General features: G+C 44.7%; 1 protein-coding gene across 1 annotated transcript in view; it reads right to left on the reverse strand.

The window, feature by feature from the left end:
• Nucleotides 1–3654: 3654 nt before the first annotated feature.
• fam131bb (family with sequence similarity 131 member Bb) overlaps nucleotides 3655–17468 on the reverse strand; it is a gene marked incomplete at its 3' end in the record, with an annotated part of 15071 nt that continues 1257 nt past the window's right edge. Inside the window, exons 2-7 of the mRNA XM_080425811.1 lie at nucleotides 16180–16404; nucleotides 15043–15183; nucleotides 9232–9578; nucleotides 5990–6259; nucleotides 4984–5174; nucleotides 3655–3700 (exon numbers count right to left, since the gene is read on the reverse strand). Of these exons, the coding sequence (XP_080281937.1) occupies nucleotides 3655–3700; nucleotides 4984–5174; nucleotides 5990–6259; nucleotides 9232–9578; nucleotides 15043–15183; nucleotides 16180–16404 (1220 nt within the window). The remainder of the gene's footprint in view (nucleotides 3701–4983; nucleotides 5175–5989; nucleotides 6260–9231; nucleotides 9579–15042; nucleotides 15184–16179; nucleotides 16405–17468) is intronic.

Here is a 17468-nt window from a genome sequence, read left to right on the forward strand (position 1 = left end):
CCAGATCTTCCATGCTGGTCACAAGCACACCCCTAACCGGCCCACACGTCCTATGGTAACACTAACATTGTCGGGTATTGGGCTGTACACTATTAGCTGCTTGTAATGTCAGTGTTCTTGCCTTTGAAGACTCATCTACAGTCAACTTGTGAGTCCCTCTGGATGAAAGTAAAGGCCTAAAAGGCAAAAAAAATGCACAACATCCACACACGAACACAAGAAATTCCATTGGTCGGTTTGTTTATTTGCCCTTTCTCCCCTGGAGGGTAAGAGGAAAGGGGTGGAGGACAGGCGGACACAGGGACGAAGGAGGTTCTCTCGTGCAGGAGAAAGAGGGGGAAAGAGAGAGAGGAAGAGAGAGAGACAGTGGTTGATGGTCGAGTAGGGGAGGGGGGTTGGGTACCATGTGGAAGAACTTGTTGTCGCGTGACAACCTCCCATCGAGCATGCATAGGTATGAGTGTTACAGTACACACTGCCAGTCATGTGTGTCTCACTTCCAACAAATTCAATCCATTCAGTTTTACAGCGTTTCACACAGTCCATCCAAATATTACACAGCCTTTTTCAAAATCCGTCCGATTTTCGTATACATCGCTTGCTCTCGTTTCCGTGTCACACAGGAACACACATACAGTATATATTTATACATTACATGTCTGATTGCCTCAAATCCCCCTTTGGTCAATGTGAAAAGATTCTTCAGGTATTTGTTTATTACTATTTTCAGGCAGTGATTCTTCCAACAAGACAGCAGACAACTACTGTACATTGACTGACAGACATACAGACAGACACGAATATATTGAACACATACAAAGAGATAGAGGGAGAAATAAGAAATGAGAGAGATAGAGCTAGAGGAGCAGAGGAGAAGGGGATTGAGCAGCATGCCTGCAGACGAATCTTGAAAGATGGCAGTAGAATTATACAAAAGAAATGAGGAACTCATCCTGAAATAAATGTATCAACTAAACCGGTCAGGTAACATCCATGGAAATACATTTGGCTTCTTAATCATTAGTTTATTCATTCATCGATATCTTAATCGTCAATAAAAAGCAATAAAATTAACCCGAATTGAAGCAGTATCTTCCCTTGTTCTAGAAACACGAACAAAATGTCCTTCAATTTAGATAATGGCAGGCAAGACTGTCTTGAAATTGTACAGCCAAGTCAACCACATTACCTTTCACAGCAGTAGGCTAGTTTTCTGCCATAAGTGACATCTTGAACCTCAGCGTGTCTGACCACTTGGAAAGTTTTACAAGAGAAAGATACTGCTCCCAAAAAAGGGTTGGTACCTATACAGTAAACCATAGATTCTGTACAAGCAGTCATGTTTTTCCCTCCCAACCCCAAATAATCATTAAATAAATAAACAAACAGGTGCCATTGTGTAAAGACATCTTGTGTGCAAGGTTTGAGACCTATTGACCTTGTTGCTATCGTCTTGTCAGACGCATTATTTGTGCGCTCTGCGCAGCAAAAAAGTGGAAAACATGTCCGTTTAGATTTTCAGATTAGTTGAGAAACTGTTCTCTTTTAAAGATTTACACTTTGCAGATGTGGCAATGACGGCTGATGGGTTATATAACCTTACTCAAATGCCACTCTGCACAATAGACTACAGTGAAAAGTGGTTGGCTTATGAATGTTACATTATCACTTCTATTATTATTTCACTACAAAGTTATGTAGCCCTAATGTGGTACGACTGCTTCATCGTATGATGAAACAGCGTCATAACTCAATGTGACATTCTGAAAATAAAATTAGGATGGATTCCTGGACTGGGAGGCCGCTGCTCTCTATTCAGCTTGCACTTGGCCCGATATTACAGGAAGCGCCAGGGTGCCTTTCTGTACGTGCAAGGTGCTCAAAACCTGACCAAAGACCACTTTACAACAATTACACCTATTCTAGACTCATACCAGAGGGAGGGGGGAATTCAACAATTCAGTAGAAAAATAAATGATGTCCCAACATTGCATAAATAAGCGATCAATAAATAAATTCATTCAAGTCAATAAACTTTTTTTTTTTTTTTTTGTCGCACAATCATCAAAGTGAGAGGAGAAAGTGGTCTCCAGCATGGAGAAGGATGGAAATAACTGCAGTTTTCTTGTCATCGTTGCTGTATAGCTGGCCCTGTTGGTGAGTCATACACGTGACTGTCCATGAGCTCCACTGTTCTCCAATGTGTTTCTTATTACACACTACAGCTCTTCTCTGCTGGTAAAACACACAATCTTCCTCGAGGGAGGAGAAAAAACCCATATGCTTACTCAAACATCATTCTATTCTTCATCATCATCATCACGTTCACCCTCACCATCACAACACTCAAGGCAGATGCATCACAGTACTAATGACTGATTTATACTTGGTCGCGCGCCGTGTCGCACACCAGAAATAGACAAATTACAAGCTCGCAACGCATCGCGCTGCGTCGTGTTGTGAGCTTGTAAATCGGCTATTTTCGGTGCAAGACACAAGGCGCGCAACTAAATACAAATCATCCTTTAAGACAGCAGGAGCAGGAAGACAAGTCTGTCGGGTTCTGTAGTCCTGCAGTTCAACTTCTGTCCCCTATTCTAGTGTTCTATTGCTGATTGGCTTCAGTGGAACAAAACAGGGGAATCCCCTGTGAACCCCAGGCCAATGTGTCCCCACCTGATGAAGTGTCTGTTCTGTACAAGCGAATAGACACTCCATGTACTGAAACTGTCGGTGTCTAGATGACTATTACAAGCCAAACTACCACCCAAGTCCCAGCAATCACTCCTATTTACACTTTACAGCATAGACATTCTTCTATTAGTTCCCTCACTTTGTGTTGTCAGCAGACGACAAAATAAAAATACAGGCTAATTTGGGGGGGCACTCGAAACAGAGCTCCCCGAAATAAAGTGGGGGACTGAGAGGTGTAGAAAAATAAAGAAATTATATTGAACTATTGTTGTTGTGTCTGTGAGCGAGTTGATTTACATATTATACTTACTATTTACATGTGTATGCGACAGAGCTGACACTAGTCTCTTGGGAGGCCAGTGTTTTTGTCTGTCTATTGCTGGTTACAATTTAAATATCTGTCTGTGAGTGTGTGTGTGAGTGTGTGTGTGTGTGTGTGTGTGTGTGTGTGTGTGTGTGTGTGTGTGTGTGTGTGTGTGTGTGTGTGTGTGTGTGTGTGTGTGTGTGTGTGTGTGTGTGTGTGTGTGTGTGTGTGTGTGTGTGTGTGTGTGTGTGTGTGTGTGTGTGTGTGTGTGTGTGTGTGTGTGTGTGTGTGTGTGTGTGTGTGTGTGTACCCCATTGCAGTAATCTCCTGCAGATTAACTTTAGAATCACTTGACTTTGTTTTCATAACAAAAGCCTTTGATACCATCCCAAGTGAACAGACGTCAGAAACGTCTTCCTGGCTGAAAACAGACCAGTGCAACCAGTCCTTAGTACATTCCAAGGTGGTTTTCCTCCTCAATTTATCACCGCAACTAGACGTACGCAAAAGAGCAGCTGAGAGTAACTGTAGGTTGGTGTTTTGGTTGTGGTGGTGGTGGTGTGGAAAAGCTTTCTGAAATGGGGAATCGGGGAACTTCAGCAGGCCATTGGTGACCTCTGATCTGTTGGATTGCATCAGTGCAAAAAGTGATTCACTCATACAGCTCTCATCCTCTCCTTCTTCTCCTCCTCGTCCTCCTCACTAGTGACCAGTCCACACCAGTCACACCGTCCCCACGCCCACACAGACTGGCTGACCACCGTGGCCCCGCACCCAGGATACTATGGTTTCAGTGCAAAATCTATACAGTGCTGTATAGTACAGGTTCTCCATAGCACTATGACGAACACATGCATACAGAGAGACAGAGAAGGAAGCACGCTATCTTACAGTACAATCCTTATCTGTGCAGTTCTCTCTGTGTGTGTGTGTGTGTGTGTGTGTGTGTGTGTGTGTGTGTGTGTGTGTGTGTGTGTGTGTGTGTGTGTGTGTGTGTGTGTGTGTGTGTGTGTGTGTGTGTGTGTGTTTCTGCTGTCAGCGGGACAAGTCTCATCCCCAGTCTGTGCCACAGCATCAAAGAATAATTAATGTAATAATCCATTTTAAACTGTGTTTCAGATTGGAGCACATCGCAGAATGGGGAGAATCTCAAGTGTGTCCTCTGTGTGAGTCTAATTTGGCTTGCTTTTATTAAGTGAGAACGTTTGGGCTGTGTGTAGACTGCAGTGAAAGTACAGCGTATAGGTGAAGCTGTTATTCAAGGTAACTGGGGGAAAGTAACTTGTTTATGCACTATTCTATTATGTTGATTAATAGCTGTAAACAGAGTAGCTCTCCCATTGGAAAACTGTGATTTGTTATATATCTTATCATACACTTATACATAGATTTTCTCTTAATGTTTTTTATTTTATTTATTTTTGTTTATTTTACTAAAAAAATTATTGTTATCATTATGTTTTGCTATGATAGATTTGTTTATATATATTTTTTTGTACCATTACAAGACAATGACTGGTGTGGAGTCTCTTGTCTTATAGAAAAAAGCATGCATGTTTCCGTTTCTCCTCTTCTCTCTCCTTGGCCTCTGTGTGATTTCAGTCTATTTCTTCTCCCCTGCTATGAAAGTCTGTCGGTTGGTCCTTCCTCCTCTCTTCCTCCCCAATTTCGCCTCCTTCCACCCCTTCTACAGCACCCCCCCCCCCCCCCCCCAGCGGGACGTAAGGCTTCCATAGAAACGTATGTTCTCTGTTGCATCAGCCGCACATCTCATCGAGAGTCCCTTTTACTTCCTGTCACGTGTTTACAAACCCAAACAACTGTGTCCTTGATACCTGAAAAGGAACAGATTAATAGATAGATAGTGTATATGCTCCTTCCTTTCCTCCTTCCCTCAATCCTTCCTGACTGCAGTGGTCAGTCTCTGGAGAGAGTCTCGTGACAGGTCGGATGCTCAGTTGGTTGACAAGGAAGCCACTGCTGACCCCTCCCCCTCCGTCTCGCCTTCTTCCTTCGCCTCCAGCATCATCTGTCCGACGTCAGAGGCCTTCCGCTCCGCGAGGAGCTCGACCGGCGGTTGCCCCGGACTACTGCCCCCGGAGGCCTCGCCTTGCTGCTGCCTGGGCGGGGTTAACATGGCCGCCTCCGCCTCCAAGTACAGTGTCACCTCCCCGTCCTGATCCACACACACACAGGTGTGCGCGTGCGCGCACACGCACACACACACACACACACACACACACACACACACACACACACACACACACACACACACACACACACACACACACACACAGGGATGAAATGAGGGGATTTCAAATGCCCTGAGCTCAGGGACCTACAAAGATGACCTAGTTTGCAATTTTATTGTTTAATATAACTGTTAGCTTTTGTTATAGTCATGTGAGTCATGTGGCTCACTCACTCTGGGACCACTTTTGCTAGAATGATACATTCCATTTATTTCAAAATGTAAGCTCAATGAATCTGCCTAGCAACACCGCAGCACGTTCCATCTCTCGCGCCACTGAAGCATTGTGTACAGCCAGGCCTGGGAGCGGTGGTGTTGTTGCCTTGATCTCCCTCCTCCGAGGTACGGAGGTTTTGCCAATTCTCGCGACAAGTTGTGTTTATGCATGGTGACTCAGAAAGGGATTACAGAGGTTGTTTGTACCCCCTGGAGGTTGGCTCGTGAGACTAGTAGCTCCTCAGCCAACATCTCTTCAAAACTATACAGTAGCTGCTTTCGCTGCTGGCAGAATGAAGGCTTGGGCTGAATACGGAAACAACACTAAATATCTCACGCCCACCTTGAACGTCTGACCAACTCTATGAACAGCCAAAATAAGTTCAGAGAGCCAGCCCCTGCTGAAGTTCAGAATGACGTCATTTTGTAGTTATTGCCTATACCCAGCAGCGCAAACCTTGGCTGTTCGGACGGCCCTTTAACCTAACCCTAACCCTTGACCCCATGTCCTCCTTTGACCTCACCTTGAGCTCATCCTCTTCTTCCTGCTGCTCTAGTAGCGGAGAGTGATCCAGCCCCAACACATCTTCTCCCATCGGGACGCCAAGGCTTTGCTCCACTACCGCTGACACGCCCATGTAGCCACCGGTCTCTGTCTGATAGGCCTCCACCTGTTGCCCGGTGTTCCACAGGTCAACCAATGGCGGATGGGTGGCCGATGCCATGCTGTGGATGGTGCTGTTGGGCGTGGCTTGCAAAGACTGGTTGGCACTGTGAAGCCTGTGTTCCAGAGCCTGGAGAGAGGAGAAAACGAGTCACTGTTAGACTTAGTCGTGTTTCGACATGGCTGTGCGGAAGTACGGATCCCTGGATGCATTCATTATTGTTCTTATGGTACATTTCACAGAAGACGCACAATTCATTAAGTCAATGTAAAGTAGTGTTTCTCAACGGGGGCGGTACAGCCCCCCAGGAGGAGTACAGAGAAGTTTGGGGGTCGCTGGAAGCCAAGGATGAACTGCCAACTCTCATCATGTCAGTATCATGGTCAGTATCATGGTCAGTATCATGCATTTAATTGTCACAAATATCTTCCATGCCTCCAGGTATTAAAATATCTCCCATGCTTATGAGAGATATGTCAGCGTTTTATAAACACTAAGTCCCTGGTTTGAATCCATTTTCACATCTAAATTGAGGCTAAGTGCATAGTTGTTGTCACAAAAAGAATCCAAGTATCTGTGGTGCTGGAGATAAGGCAGTGTCCTAGAAACACAAAGTCCCTGGTTCAAGTCCACCTTTTGGATCAGCTTCACGTTGCATCTAAATCTAGTAAGTAATTAGTTGTCACAAGCCTCATCTATGTACCTATAGCGTGAGAGAAAAGTCTGTGCTTTGATAACAGAAGATTCTTGGTTCAAATCCAACCAAGTTTTCCAAGTTTGTATCTGTCTCTAATCTTTAACTGAAGAGCGTGCATAAGAACTGATTAAGTGTGAACCATGGTGGTACAGTGGGAAGGTACATGCCTTACACACACACAATATTACATTATTGCACAGTGAATTAGGATACATTAAATGTATCTGTAATTATTTATACATTTTATGACAAATTGCAGATCTACAAGCTTACAACATGTGATTTCACAGTTCTCTAACCAAGTATTTAAGTGTCACAAATATCTTCAAAGCCTCTGTGGTGCAGGACACTGTTCAGCGTGGCCGAGACTATGTTTTCGCCCCTGTCCGTCCGTCCGTGTGTCCGTCCTTCTGTCTGTAATCAGCTAATTTCCGGCACCGTTGGACCGATTGGCGTGAAACTACACTCCCTGGAGGACAGAGCAGAAAATATAAAAAATATGTATTTTTTATATTACTCCTACAGATTTTGTCCAAACATCACGCAAATTGGTACACCATATCTCTGTAGTCATGTGATTAAGATGTATCTGTCAGATTTTTCATATTCCATCCTGATTGGCTAAGATTGGCTTTCAAAGTTTGCAGGAGTGGCCTGTTTGGAACAAAATGCCTCAAATCATGAACGCAGCGTCCGATTGCTGTGAAACTTTGCATGCACATTCCCACTGTAGGCCAAGAAAGAAATACATTTTTCAAATCGGCCTCATGGCGGCGCTATAACAGGCAGATTCACATTTTGCCCTATAGCTATTGAACCGTAGGTCATACAATCCAAATGATTTCCCCCTTGGATTCCTTGGATTATTATGCAACTTCCCAAATAAGCCACGCCCATTTCCACCTGACAAGTTTTCCACCATGTTGCGTTTCTTTTTTTTTCCAACTTTGCTGGCCCACAATAAGCTACCTGCCTGGAGCACATTTTCTAGTTTTTATTGCGTCCAGTGTGAGTTCACCTTTACAATGGAAATCCTCCTTAACCACATGGACCTGAGCATCCATATTCTGTCGTAATAGGAGAACATTCTGTGAAAATAGGTGCATTTTCACAGAAAATAGACGATCTACAACAGCTTGTAGATTGACTATTTTCACTCTTTGATGTACAACAAAGTATAAGGTTTAAGTGGTTAGAGACACCCCAAGGTCACAGGAAATAGGACAACCTAAGAGTAGCCCAACACAGCAGTCAAAGATAGAAAAAACTAAAATACTCTATCCTTGACACCTCATTATGTCAAGCAGTATAACAAACACTAACAAGCAAAACCTTGATGTTTGAAACAAATACAATTGTTATGGAAAGCAATAAGATAAATATCACCTGTTCATTGCAGTATGGCTGTGTTGTGCACACGAGGTGATGAGGTTAGCTCTTTTTGATATAGCTAGGAGATTGTTGTTTTCATTTGCCCTTAGATACTGTAGGTACTGGTAGACATTACATTCTTTACCCCTGGTCTAGTTACATTCCAGCAATGTTACAATTACCTAATTCCTAACCCAACTACCCACATCCCTCCTCCAAGCTGTGTTCGCACTTTCCCAACATTGAAGTAGGCTACTGGAGTGTATCTTCTATTAATGAACGCTGTTTTGGTAATCGCACAATGAAATAATTTTCCCTAATTAATATGTCAGTCCACTACCTGCCTGCCAAGTGGCGATAGACAACTAAGGTCACACAGTGTCAGGCAGTATGACCACTGAATGTCTAACAATATTTTTATTATAGGAATTGTATTGCTGTTGTTTTCCCAATGACACTACCACTGAACTACATGAGCACATGAGAGTTACTGTATGACACTTTCTCCAACACTCCCCTCTATTTGCTTTTAAACAGTACAGAGTAAAGGTGAATTTGAGCCAACAACCTTTACAATGCATTTCTCTGACATACAGTATATATAGATAGGCTAACAAACATCAGGGATATACTACTGTAGCCTAACTAGCACACAGCTTCCCTGTATGAGTCCCAGGCCCTCTGTAGATGAACGCTGAAGTGCTTTGACATTCTGAAGGCATACAATGGCACTTCAATAGTGCTAGTCATCACTCAACGGTTGGCATGGAAAGGAATGGTTTGGCACGCAGGTTCCGGTCGGAGTGACAGATTTGTTTGTTTTGCTTTTCATTAAGTGTCCGTGATAAAAAATAAAAATAAACGTTTTAGGCATAACCCCCCATCACCACTCTGGAACAAAGGGAGAGACGCATGGTCCTGCAGTACCTTGACCTGCCAGCTATCTGAGCACAGACCACCGATCTAGTGCACCTCACCATTGAGCCAAGGCACCTTTGGGTCATATTGAGTAATAATTGTATTCATTATGTACCTGTTGCTGCTGATACTGCAATATCTGCTGCTGCTGCTGGTAGTGCTGTAGCTGCTGCATCTGTTGCAGCTGCTGCAGCTGACTCTGCTGCTGGAGGTTCTGCTGGAGCTGCTGCTGGAGCTGCTGCTGCTGCTGCTGCTGGGCCAGGAAGTGGGCCGCGGCCGCTTGCGAGTCAAACGCTTCGGTCCCCGGGGCCGACATGACGAAAGAGCCCGTGGGCGCAGACGTCACGCCGGACGGCTCGTTGGTGATGGGCTCCCAGGCGTCGGAGGAGGAGAGGCAGTACAGGCCCTGGGAGACGTAGGTGTGGGGCCAAACATCTCCGGAGGAGTGATGCAGTATCTGATCTGCAGAGATGGAAAGGAGGCACTCAAACTAAGAACAGTGTACACCGTAAAATACGGAGTGTCATGGGCGGTCCACACCAAGGACGATAATAACGACAACTATAAATACTGCCATGTCATTTTAAAAAACGTTCAAAGTGGATGATGGTGTCACTGTCCACACCACAACACATTTACGGGGCATCACATTCACACAGTGTGGATGTCCACATTATTATCGTTATCATTCTTGGTGTGGAGGACAGCCAATTCATGTAAAAATAGACCATTACGGGTTGAATTGTACACAGCTAAATGAATACTCTGGATTTGACTGTGTGCAAGCATTGAGCTGTCTTGTTCAAGGTACTGGTATTAAGGGGTTCTTACTGGGGGTTAGGCTAGTACATGTAGGTGTGATACCACATGTCTGTGGGTAAAGGTAAGCATTAGGGTTAGAGGTGCAGTATGTATCTGATCAAAAAGTTCTAAGACTTGAATATATCAAAGCATGCATTATAACATTATTATGAGCTGTCCACCTCTGAGTGCTCGTATAAGGATGTTTTAATTTGATTGAGGGCCAGTCTTGCATGTGAAAGTGGCAGCTCATAATAATACTGTATGTACAAAAATGTTTTGAAAATGAAGTGAACTAGTTTTAATTGCCCTCATGTCAGTAGAAGCTCATAGTGTTGTTGGGTTTTCAGTCTAATGCCAAATGTATCACTACTTGCAGGTACTTTATGATCTGTGAAATTTGGGGTATGCGAGACCCCCAAGCCCTTGCTGTCCGCTCCACCAATCAGGAGGTAATGTATTTTTCAGCACGACCAATCCCTGCACACGGTGACCTCTATCACCATGGGTATGTGCAGTGCACACAATTCTTCCGACAGCCAGCATCAGACAAATAGCTCTTTTATAACTCCCTGGAAACAAGCTGGCGACTATTGGTACTTACTTCAAGGTCCTCAGGCTAGCGAGACTGATATTACAGTCAAGAAAATATGCTGAAGGGAAGTTTCAATGTCATGGATCAAAGCAGACTGAAAAAAAGAAACCTCCACAAATCTAGATACACCTATCAGCCTCATAAAAACTGTCAATAGTGTGCATATATTAATTTAATGATGAAAGATGTATGTTCATATTACTGGTGACAGTTTGTAGTGTACAGTACATATATACGTAAGCCTATACTAATAACTCAGTCCAAGAGCAGATGTCTGTCTGTGTCTGTGTCTGTCTGTCTGTCTGTCTGTCTGTCTGTCTGTCTGTCTGTCTGCTACCTAGTATACGCATTGAAGTGTACCTGAGCAAGACCCCTAACAGCACTCCTGAGTGCTCATCATGACCATCTGAGAAGCCATTATTTCTCCCACAGGATTAATAAAGGTCTACCTTTTATCTATCTATTGCCATGGTTGGCAAGAAAGAGAGAAAACAGACAACAATATACTGTAAGAGGTTTATCTTCAGGGGAGACAGATCTCACGTATACTTCAAGTTAACTTTGTTTGAACAAACCTGTGCTGCTAAGGTAGTATACTCAGACTTTCGATTAGAGCAGGGAAAAATACAGCCCTCTTAACCAATCACAAGATTAAAGCTTTTGACGTATGGCAGACATCCTCTGCCACTGGAGGCAAACCGAAATGACACTTAAATCAGTTTGCTTGTTGGCTCGGCACCCTGGCCTGTCGAACCGAGGAGAAAAGGAGTAGTGTGCCGCTAAATCAAAACCCCTCAGTAGACGGATTTCCAAAACACTAGCCTGACAAAACACTGCTGAATATATGATCTGACCGAGGCTCTCCAAGGTGTGCTGAATACAGGTGTCAACAAAGTCAAACAAACTCCATGCTGGCACACCATACACCACCGGTGATTCATCAGCTGCACTCCAAAGATACTGCATATGCCACCTGATAGATGCTTCTGACAAAGGATGCTTCTTACATGCTGTATCTTGGTCAGTTCTAAAGCTGCACTCCATAACTTTTTCATGACTAAAACATTATTTTAACCCAACTGCATGGTGGAGTTTGTATTACAATATATCTACTGTTGGCCCAGCCTGATCTCCAGAGATTACCGTAACATTGCACGGAACGAGTGCACTTCATTCCGTGGATAGCCGCCTCGGAACTCCCGAATTGCGTGCATATGTACGGCGAGTCCCACGGTGGGCGTAACCAGTCGCAACCCGGAAAAACCCGGAAGCAGAGCAGTCCCCACAAAAAAAATTACGATTCTGTGCCTATCGGTACATAACTCAAACGGCGCTGAGTAGGCACAGGCGAACGTCACACCGTTCAGGACGGCAACTCGGTCGCCTTAGCTCCCTCGGTGGTCCTTCACGGGGTGACAGTTCGCCTGTGACTGCGCGCCTCAGAAATGGTTTTGTCACAAAGGGAGCGCCGTACATATGCACGCAATTCGGGAGTTCCGAGGCGGCTATCCACGGAATGAAGTGCACTCGTTGTTGGCCTACTGCAGCCGGTTGGAGGTGGTTTCCCTGCCATTCTGTTGAGAAATGTTGATCATGTGGTCAGGTAGGACATTTATTGGTTGACAAGAAGTATTGCATGAAGATCAAAGCATAATATCTCCCATACCCATGCAGGCTTTCAGTCCTGTAGCTCAGCAGTAGAAATGTTGACACTTAGGACATACATCTTAGATGGATTGCAGGTTTAACCTCATTAACCATAGCTATTTTAGGTGAACATTTTCAACATGTTCCAATTTCTTTCCACGTTTCTTCAAAAACGTCCAACAAATAGGTCTTAAATGGATCCATTAAAGCATCACTTTAAGGACGTTTGCATAATTTTAAGCATGGATGGGATCAAATGCCCCAGCTGTTCATGATTTCAAACCGCAAGAATAGGAATACCTTAACTGCTTGTTCGTTGTTAGTAGTTGTATAGACAGAAAAACATTTTAGCCCCTTCTCGGCTAAAAGCTGATTTGACTTAAAACATGATAGATAAAAGATAATTTGCTGCAAATAAATTCTCTATCAAACACCCTTATACGCAGGTCTATTAATTTTCAACAACAAAATGCTGCCTAAGGTGCATCGCAACTCCAACTTGCCACACTCCACAGTATGAAAAAAAACCTGGTTGTATAAGAAATGAAGGAACCGTGGGGTGTACACTGCACTGACAACACAGTGATGTGGAATAATGATGACCAAGTGAACTAGCTATTTATACAAATGCAGATCCTTGTTTTCCACCCTCCCTCTGGCCATGTTAGTGAATGTGAAATGAGAACTCGGTCAACGCCTGAAGGCTGAGAGAGAGGAGGAGGTGGAATAAGATGCATCCTTCATTGAAAATGATCGGCTGTCCAGCTTCACTCGTTTAGCTCTGCCTACATGAACATTGATGCTTAACCACTCGAACCCTAGCATCCCTCTTCTGGGGCTAAGATAACAGATCCACACATCACAGCCGTGTGATGCACTGTGAGCTTGTACATCTCCTATTGTTGTCGGATATTTGGTGTAGAGTGAAAACAGGAGGGGACCTAATGTAGAGCCCTGGGGAACTCCGGTCAACTACGGGTTTCAAACACCCACTTGGGCACGGGAGATGTTGCACTTTGAGCTTCAGTCAGTACTATTTTGTCAACCAATAATGGACCTACCCGATAACATGGTCTACATTTACCGATTGGTTAAAATGAAGGTTTTATTCACAAAAAAACAGAGCTTCAACATTATTTGTGGTAGCTAGCCTTGTTTTACCTAATTATTACTGAGAGCTACAACCGAGTTTCACAGTAAACAGTTCAATAAACACACGGTTATGGATTGATTTTTTAGTTTTTCTTTTTTTGGCCACATGTGGTGTAATGGCCTATTGTTAGAAAAACAGTCCTTTAACCACTTTCAACTTGGCGTACCTATTTTAGGCATGACATTATAGGATAAAGTACCACATTTATTTTTCAAAAAATTAAGAAATAAGAACCCTCAAAGAAATTCAAAAAAGAGTAAATAAAAAACACACCCTGTGTGAAGTGGGCGGTGTCTTGCTAGCTAATCACAATACTGAATGGAGTCAACCAATCATGTACAAAAAATAAATACATTTATTGAAACACTCTTTATGATGGAAGAAACCATAACTTAAAAAAAGCAAATTTATGTTTTTTTTAAAGTTATGGTTTCTTATATAGGGCTATGCACATGTGTCATGTGACACTGGCCAATCACAGTCCTGAATAGACTGTGATTGGCCAATCACGGTGCAGGGTTAGGCGGGGTACATTTTTGGCCAATCACAGCGCAGGATTTGTTGTACAAATATCCAAACCTCACTTATAGGGGCGGTTTCACCGCCCAAAAATTATAGAAATCCTAGATTAAAACTAGACTGACTAGAGCAGGGGTCTTCAACAGGGGGTCCGGGACCCCTAGGGGGTCCTCAGAGTTACTACAGGGGGGCCGCCAAATATTTGTGTGGTAGGATTCTTTTTTTCACATGAACTACTTGAACCCTAGCATCCCTATTCTGAGGAGGACTTTAGCCAAAAATAGCAGATCTATAAGCTCACACCGCCTCGCAGGTGTTGAATGAACATCACAAAAGTAACATAATGACCTGAGAGGCGAACCATTTCTCCGATCAGCACCAAACATGGCACAAACACTGTTCAGTGGTCTACCATGAGAATAGTCACACCAGGGACCACGTTGTAAAACCCAGCTTACTGTGTCAGGAGCCCCCAGGAGCCACACGTTGTTGAGATGCACCGTAGCTCTGATCCGCACCAAACTTGCCACAAACACTGTTCAGGGGTCTGCCATGAGAATAGTCACACCAGGGGCCACATTTTAAACCCAGCTCTCTGTATCAGGGAACCCAAGGGGCCAAGTTGTACAACCCAGCTTACTGTGTCAGGGGCCCACAGTGGCAACACATTGAGGCGCACCGTTGCTACGATCCGCACCACTTGGCACAAACACTGTTAAGGGTATGGCATGAGAACAGTCACACCAGAGTTCACATTGTATAACCCAGCTTACTGTATCAGGGCAGGGCCCCCAGGGGCCACGTTGTACAACCCAGCTTACTGCTGCCAGGGGACGCCAGGGCCACACGTTGTCAAGGCGCACAATTGCTCCAATCCACACCAAAAAAACGAAATTGCACACATACTGTATGGGGCACTACAGCAGTGCTACAGTAGTGGTCATAACTCTGTGATTATTGCTTTGATCAGTGTCTTATAGGACTAGATTTTCAGGCCACATAGTGGACTGAAAATCCAGTTTTCAAAAATAGCGAAAATAGCATATCTACAAGCTCATAGTGCCTGCGTTGCATCCTTTTTTGGCTATATTGCTATTTTTTTAATAGGGCTTAAGTGGTTAACCAGAAAGACATGGAAGCCATGTTACTCTTGATAAACCGTGTCAGTTCAAATGTGAAGTATATGCTGTCATGCTTGCTGTCCTCTTTACCTCGGCTGGTGATGCTCTCCTGGTTGACCTCACTGAGGTGGGCTACACTGCCCTGGTTTGAGCCCGACCGCGGGCTGTCTCCGTCCATGGAAGTCCACGCCATGAGAGTGGCCTCTGAGATGGCAAACTGCTGCAGGATACCTGAGGTCAGAGTTGAAAGGATATGTCAGAGTCACTGTGAGGTGTTGGAGTCCAGATTAAATGTAAGATTAGTTGGCCTCATGCCCAGACATAATTGCTGATGAGGGTTAACAGCAGGCTCTGCAGAGAGCTGCCATGAGTTGAACATAATCTATTTCTTCATATAACTGTGTTGCTGGCCGAAATTCACAGATGTTCAACATAGAATTATAGATTACACTTAACTCTGCCGTACCAAGGCCAAAGAATACTATATTTTACAAATTATAAATGCACTTGTCCGCGTGTCTGTAGTTCACGTATCTCGGGAACCGTCCGACCGTCAAACTTCAAACTCGGAGCTTGCATAGCCGAAAACCTGGGGGAGTGCCGTGCCTGGCGTAGAGTCGGTCGGATTGGCGGTTGCTCAGAACCGCTGATCCAATCAATACGCCCATATATAGGCATATTTGGATCCGATCTGACCGCTATGCCCATATAAGGGCATGCCCATATATATGAGATCAGTCTATATATGGGCATGCCCAAATATTGGCCCAACTGACCTCAAACTCAGCGCGCGAATCACCGAGGACCAGAGGGAGTGTGCACCAAGTGGGAAGTTGGTCGGATCAGCGATCCGATCCAAAAATCAGCGATCCCAAAATATCGATGCAACCATAAATCCCCATTGGAGTGTATACTCCAATACAGTATGAGGATTTGTGGTTTTATCAATATTTTTGGAGATAGTAGGCCTACTGACGTCATAGACTCATAGACCTGACACGGAACTCAATGCTGTATATGGACATAAAAGGGACACAGACAGACAGACGGGTACAACGGGTACTCTGACACGGGTACAATGGGTATTGCATAACCGGGTGGGGCACGCATTCCCAACTTGCAATCGTTCCCGACTTGCATTGTTCCCGAGTAGGCTGATGCCCAACGGTGCCCAGTGTGTGTGTGTGTGTGTGTGTGTGTGTGATCTGCATGCTTGTGTACCCTGACCTGCGGTAAAGCGCGACTCCTTCTCGCATTCACTGAGTTCGCTGTACTCGTCGTTCTCTCGCCGCCGTTGCAGCTCCCGCTCTGCGGTGGTGATGCGGGGCGCGGGGACCCCCCCGGGGCCTACCTCTGTCATCTGCCAGTTCTGCCACTCGATCATGTGGGCCATGCGACCCTGGGCCATGCCTGTGGGCTTCGTCACCCTCTCCTTCATTGTTTTGCTGGCACCTGTATGGGAAGGTGACATAGAGCAGTGGTTCTCAAACTTTTTCATGTTAAGGACCCCCAAAATGTTGTTTTTTTGGCTGCGAACCTCTGTCTCCAAATATATTTTTGTGCCAGGATTTAAAAAAAAAATAGCAGATCTACAAGCTCATAGCCAAAGTATAGCCAAAGTATAAAATATGGTTAAAGTGGTTAAAATGATTGTGACGCCATATTAACTAGTTTAGCTGGGGATCCCCTGGTACCCCCCCCCAGGGTTCTGGACATAGAGGGGATGTAGAGGGAACCAATGACATAGAGGGGACATACAGTAGAGGGGATGTAGAGGGAAGAAGGTTTATATGGAGGGATGGAGTGAGCAAGGAGGAATAGGGGGAAATAATAGAATAGGGGGAGTGGTTGGGATGTTGGGGGAAGCGGGGAGAGGTTAAGGTAAAGAAGTGAACAAAGCAGAAAGAGCACCATGAAAGAAGAGTGGTGGTCAGGAGAATAAGAGGTTATGTAGGTGCTAAAAGATAGAAAGAGGAGAAAGGAGGTATTCGAGGAAATAGAAAAAGAAATGGGGAGAAGCAATGCAGGGAGGAGAACAGGGAGAGAGAGGGGAGGTAAGGGAACCAGAGGAAGGATTCAAATGAAGGAGAAAGGTGAGATGGGGGGAGTGGGGGCAAGGAGGAGGATAGAAGAATGGAAGATTTGGGTGTGTAGGAAAAAGCAGGATATGGAGGACGGTTAGGGCAGTGAACGGAGGGAGGGAGGAAGAGCGGAGTGTGGGGCGGTGCGGGTAAAGAGAGGAGAGAGGAAGGATTCAAGTTGCGGTAATGATGAGAGTGAGAGCAGAGCAGAGTGATTTGGGAGGATTGGGGGAAAATAGAGTTCAACATGGAGGAAGGGAGAAGAGAGAGAGGGAGTTAGGTGTTGGCACGGTTTGAGCGGAAAGAAAGAAGAGGGAGGGGCAGGTCCGTGGAAATATATGAAAATGAAGAGAACATGGCAGAGACCATGGGAGCTATGGGGGCCTGTGTATACTGGGAGGTGGAGGGGTTCTAGATGACTTTGAGCTAAATGTG

This window comes from Gymnoscopelus braueri (genome assembly GCF_963280865.1).
Source record: "Gymnoscopelus braueri genome assembly, chromosome: 4".
NCBI classification, from domain to species: Eukaryota; Metazoa; Chordata; class Actinopteri; order Myctophiformes; family Myctophidae; genus Gymnoscopelus; species Gymnoscopelus braueri.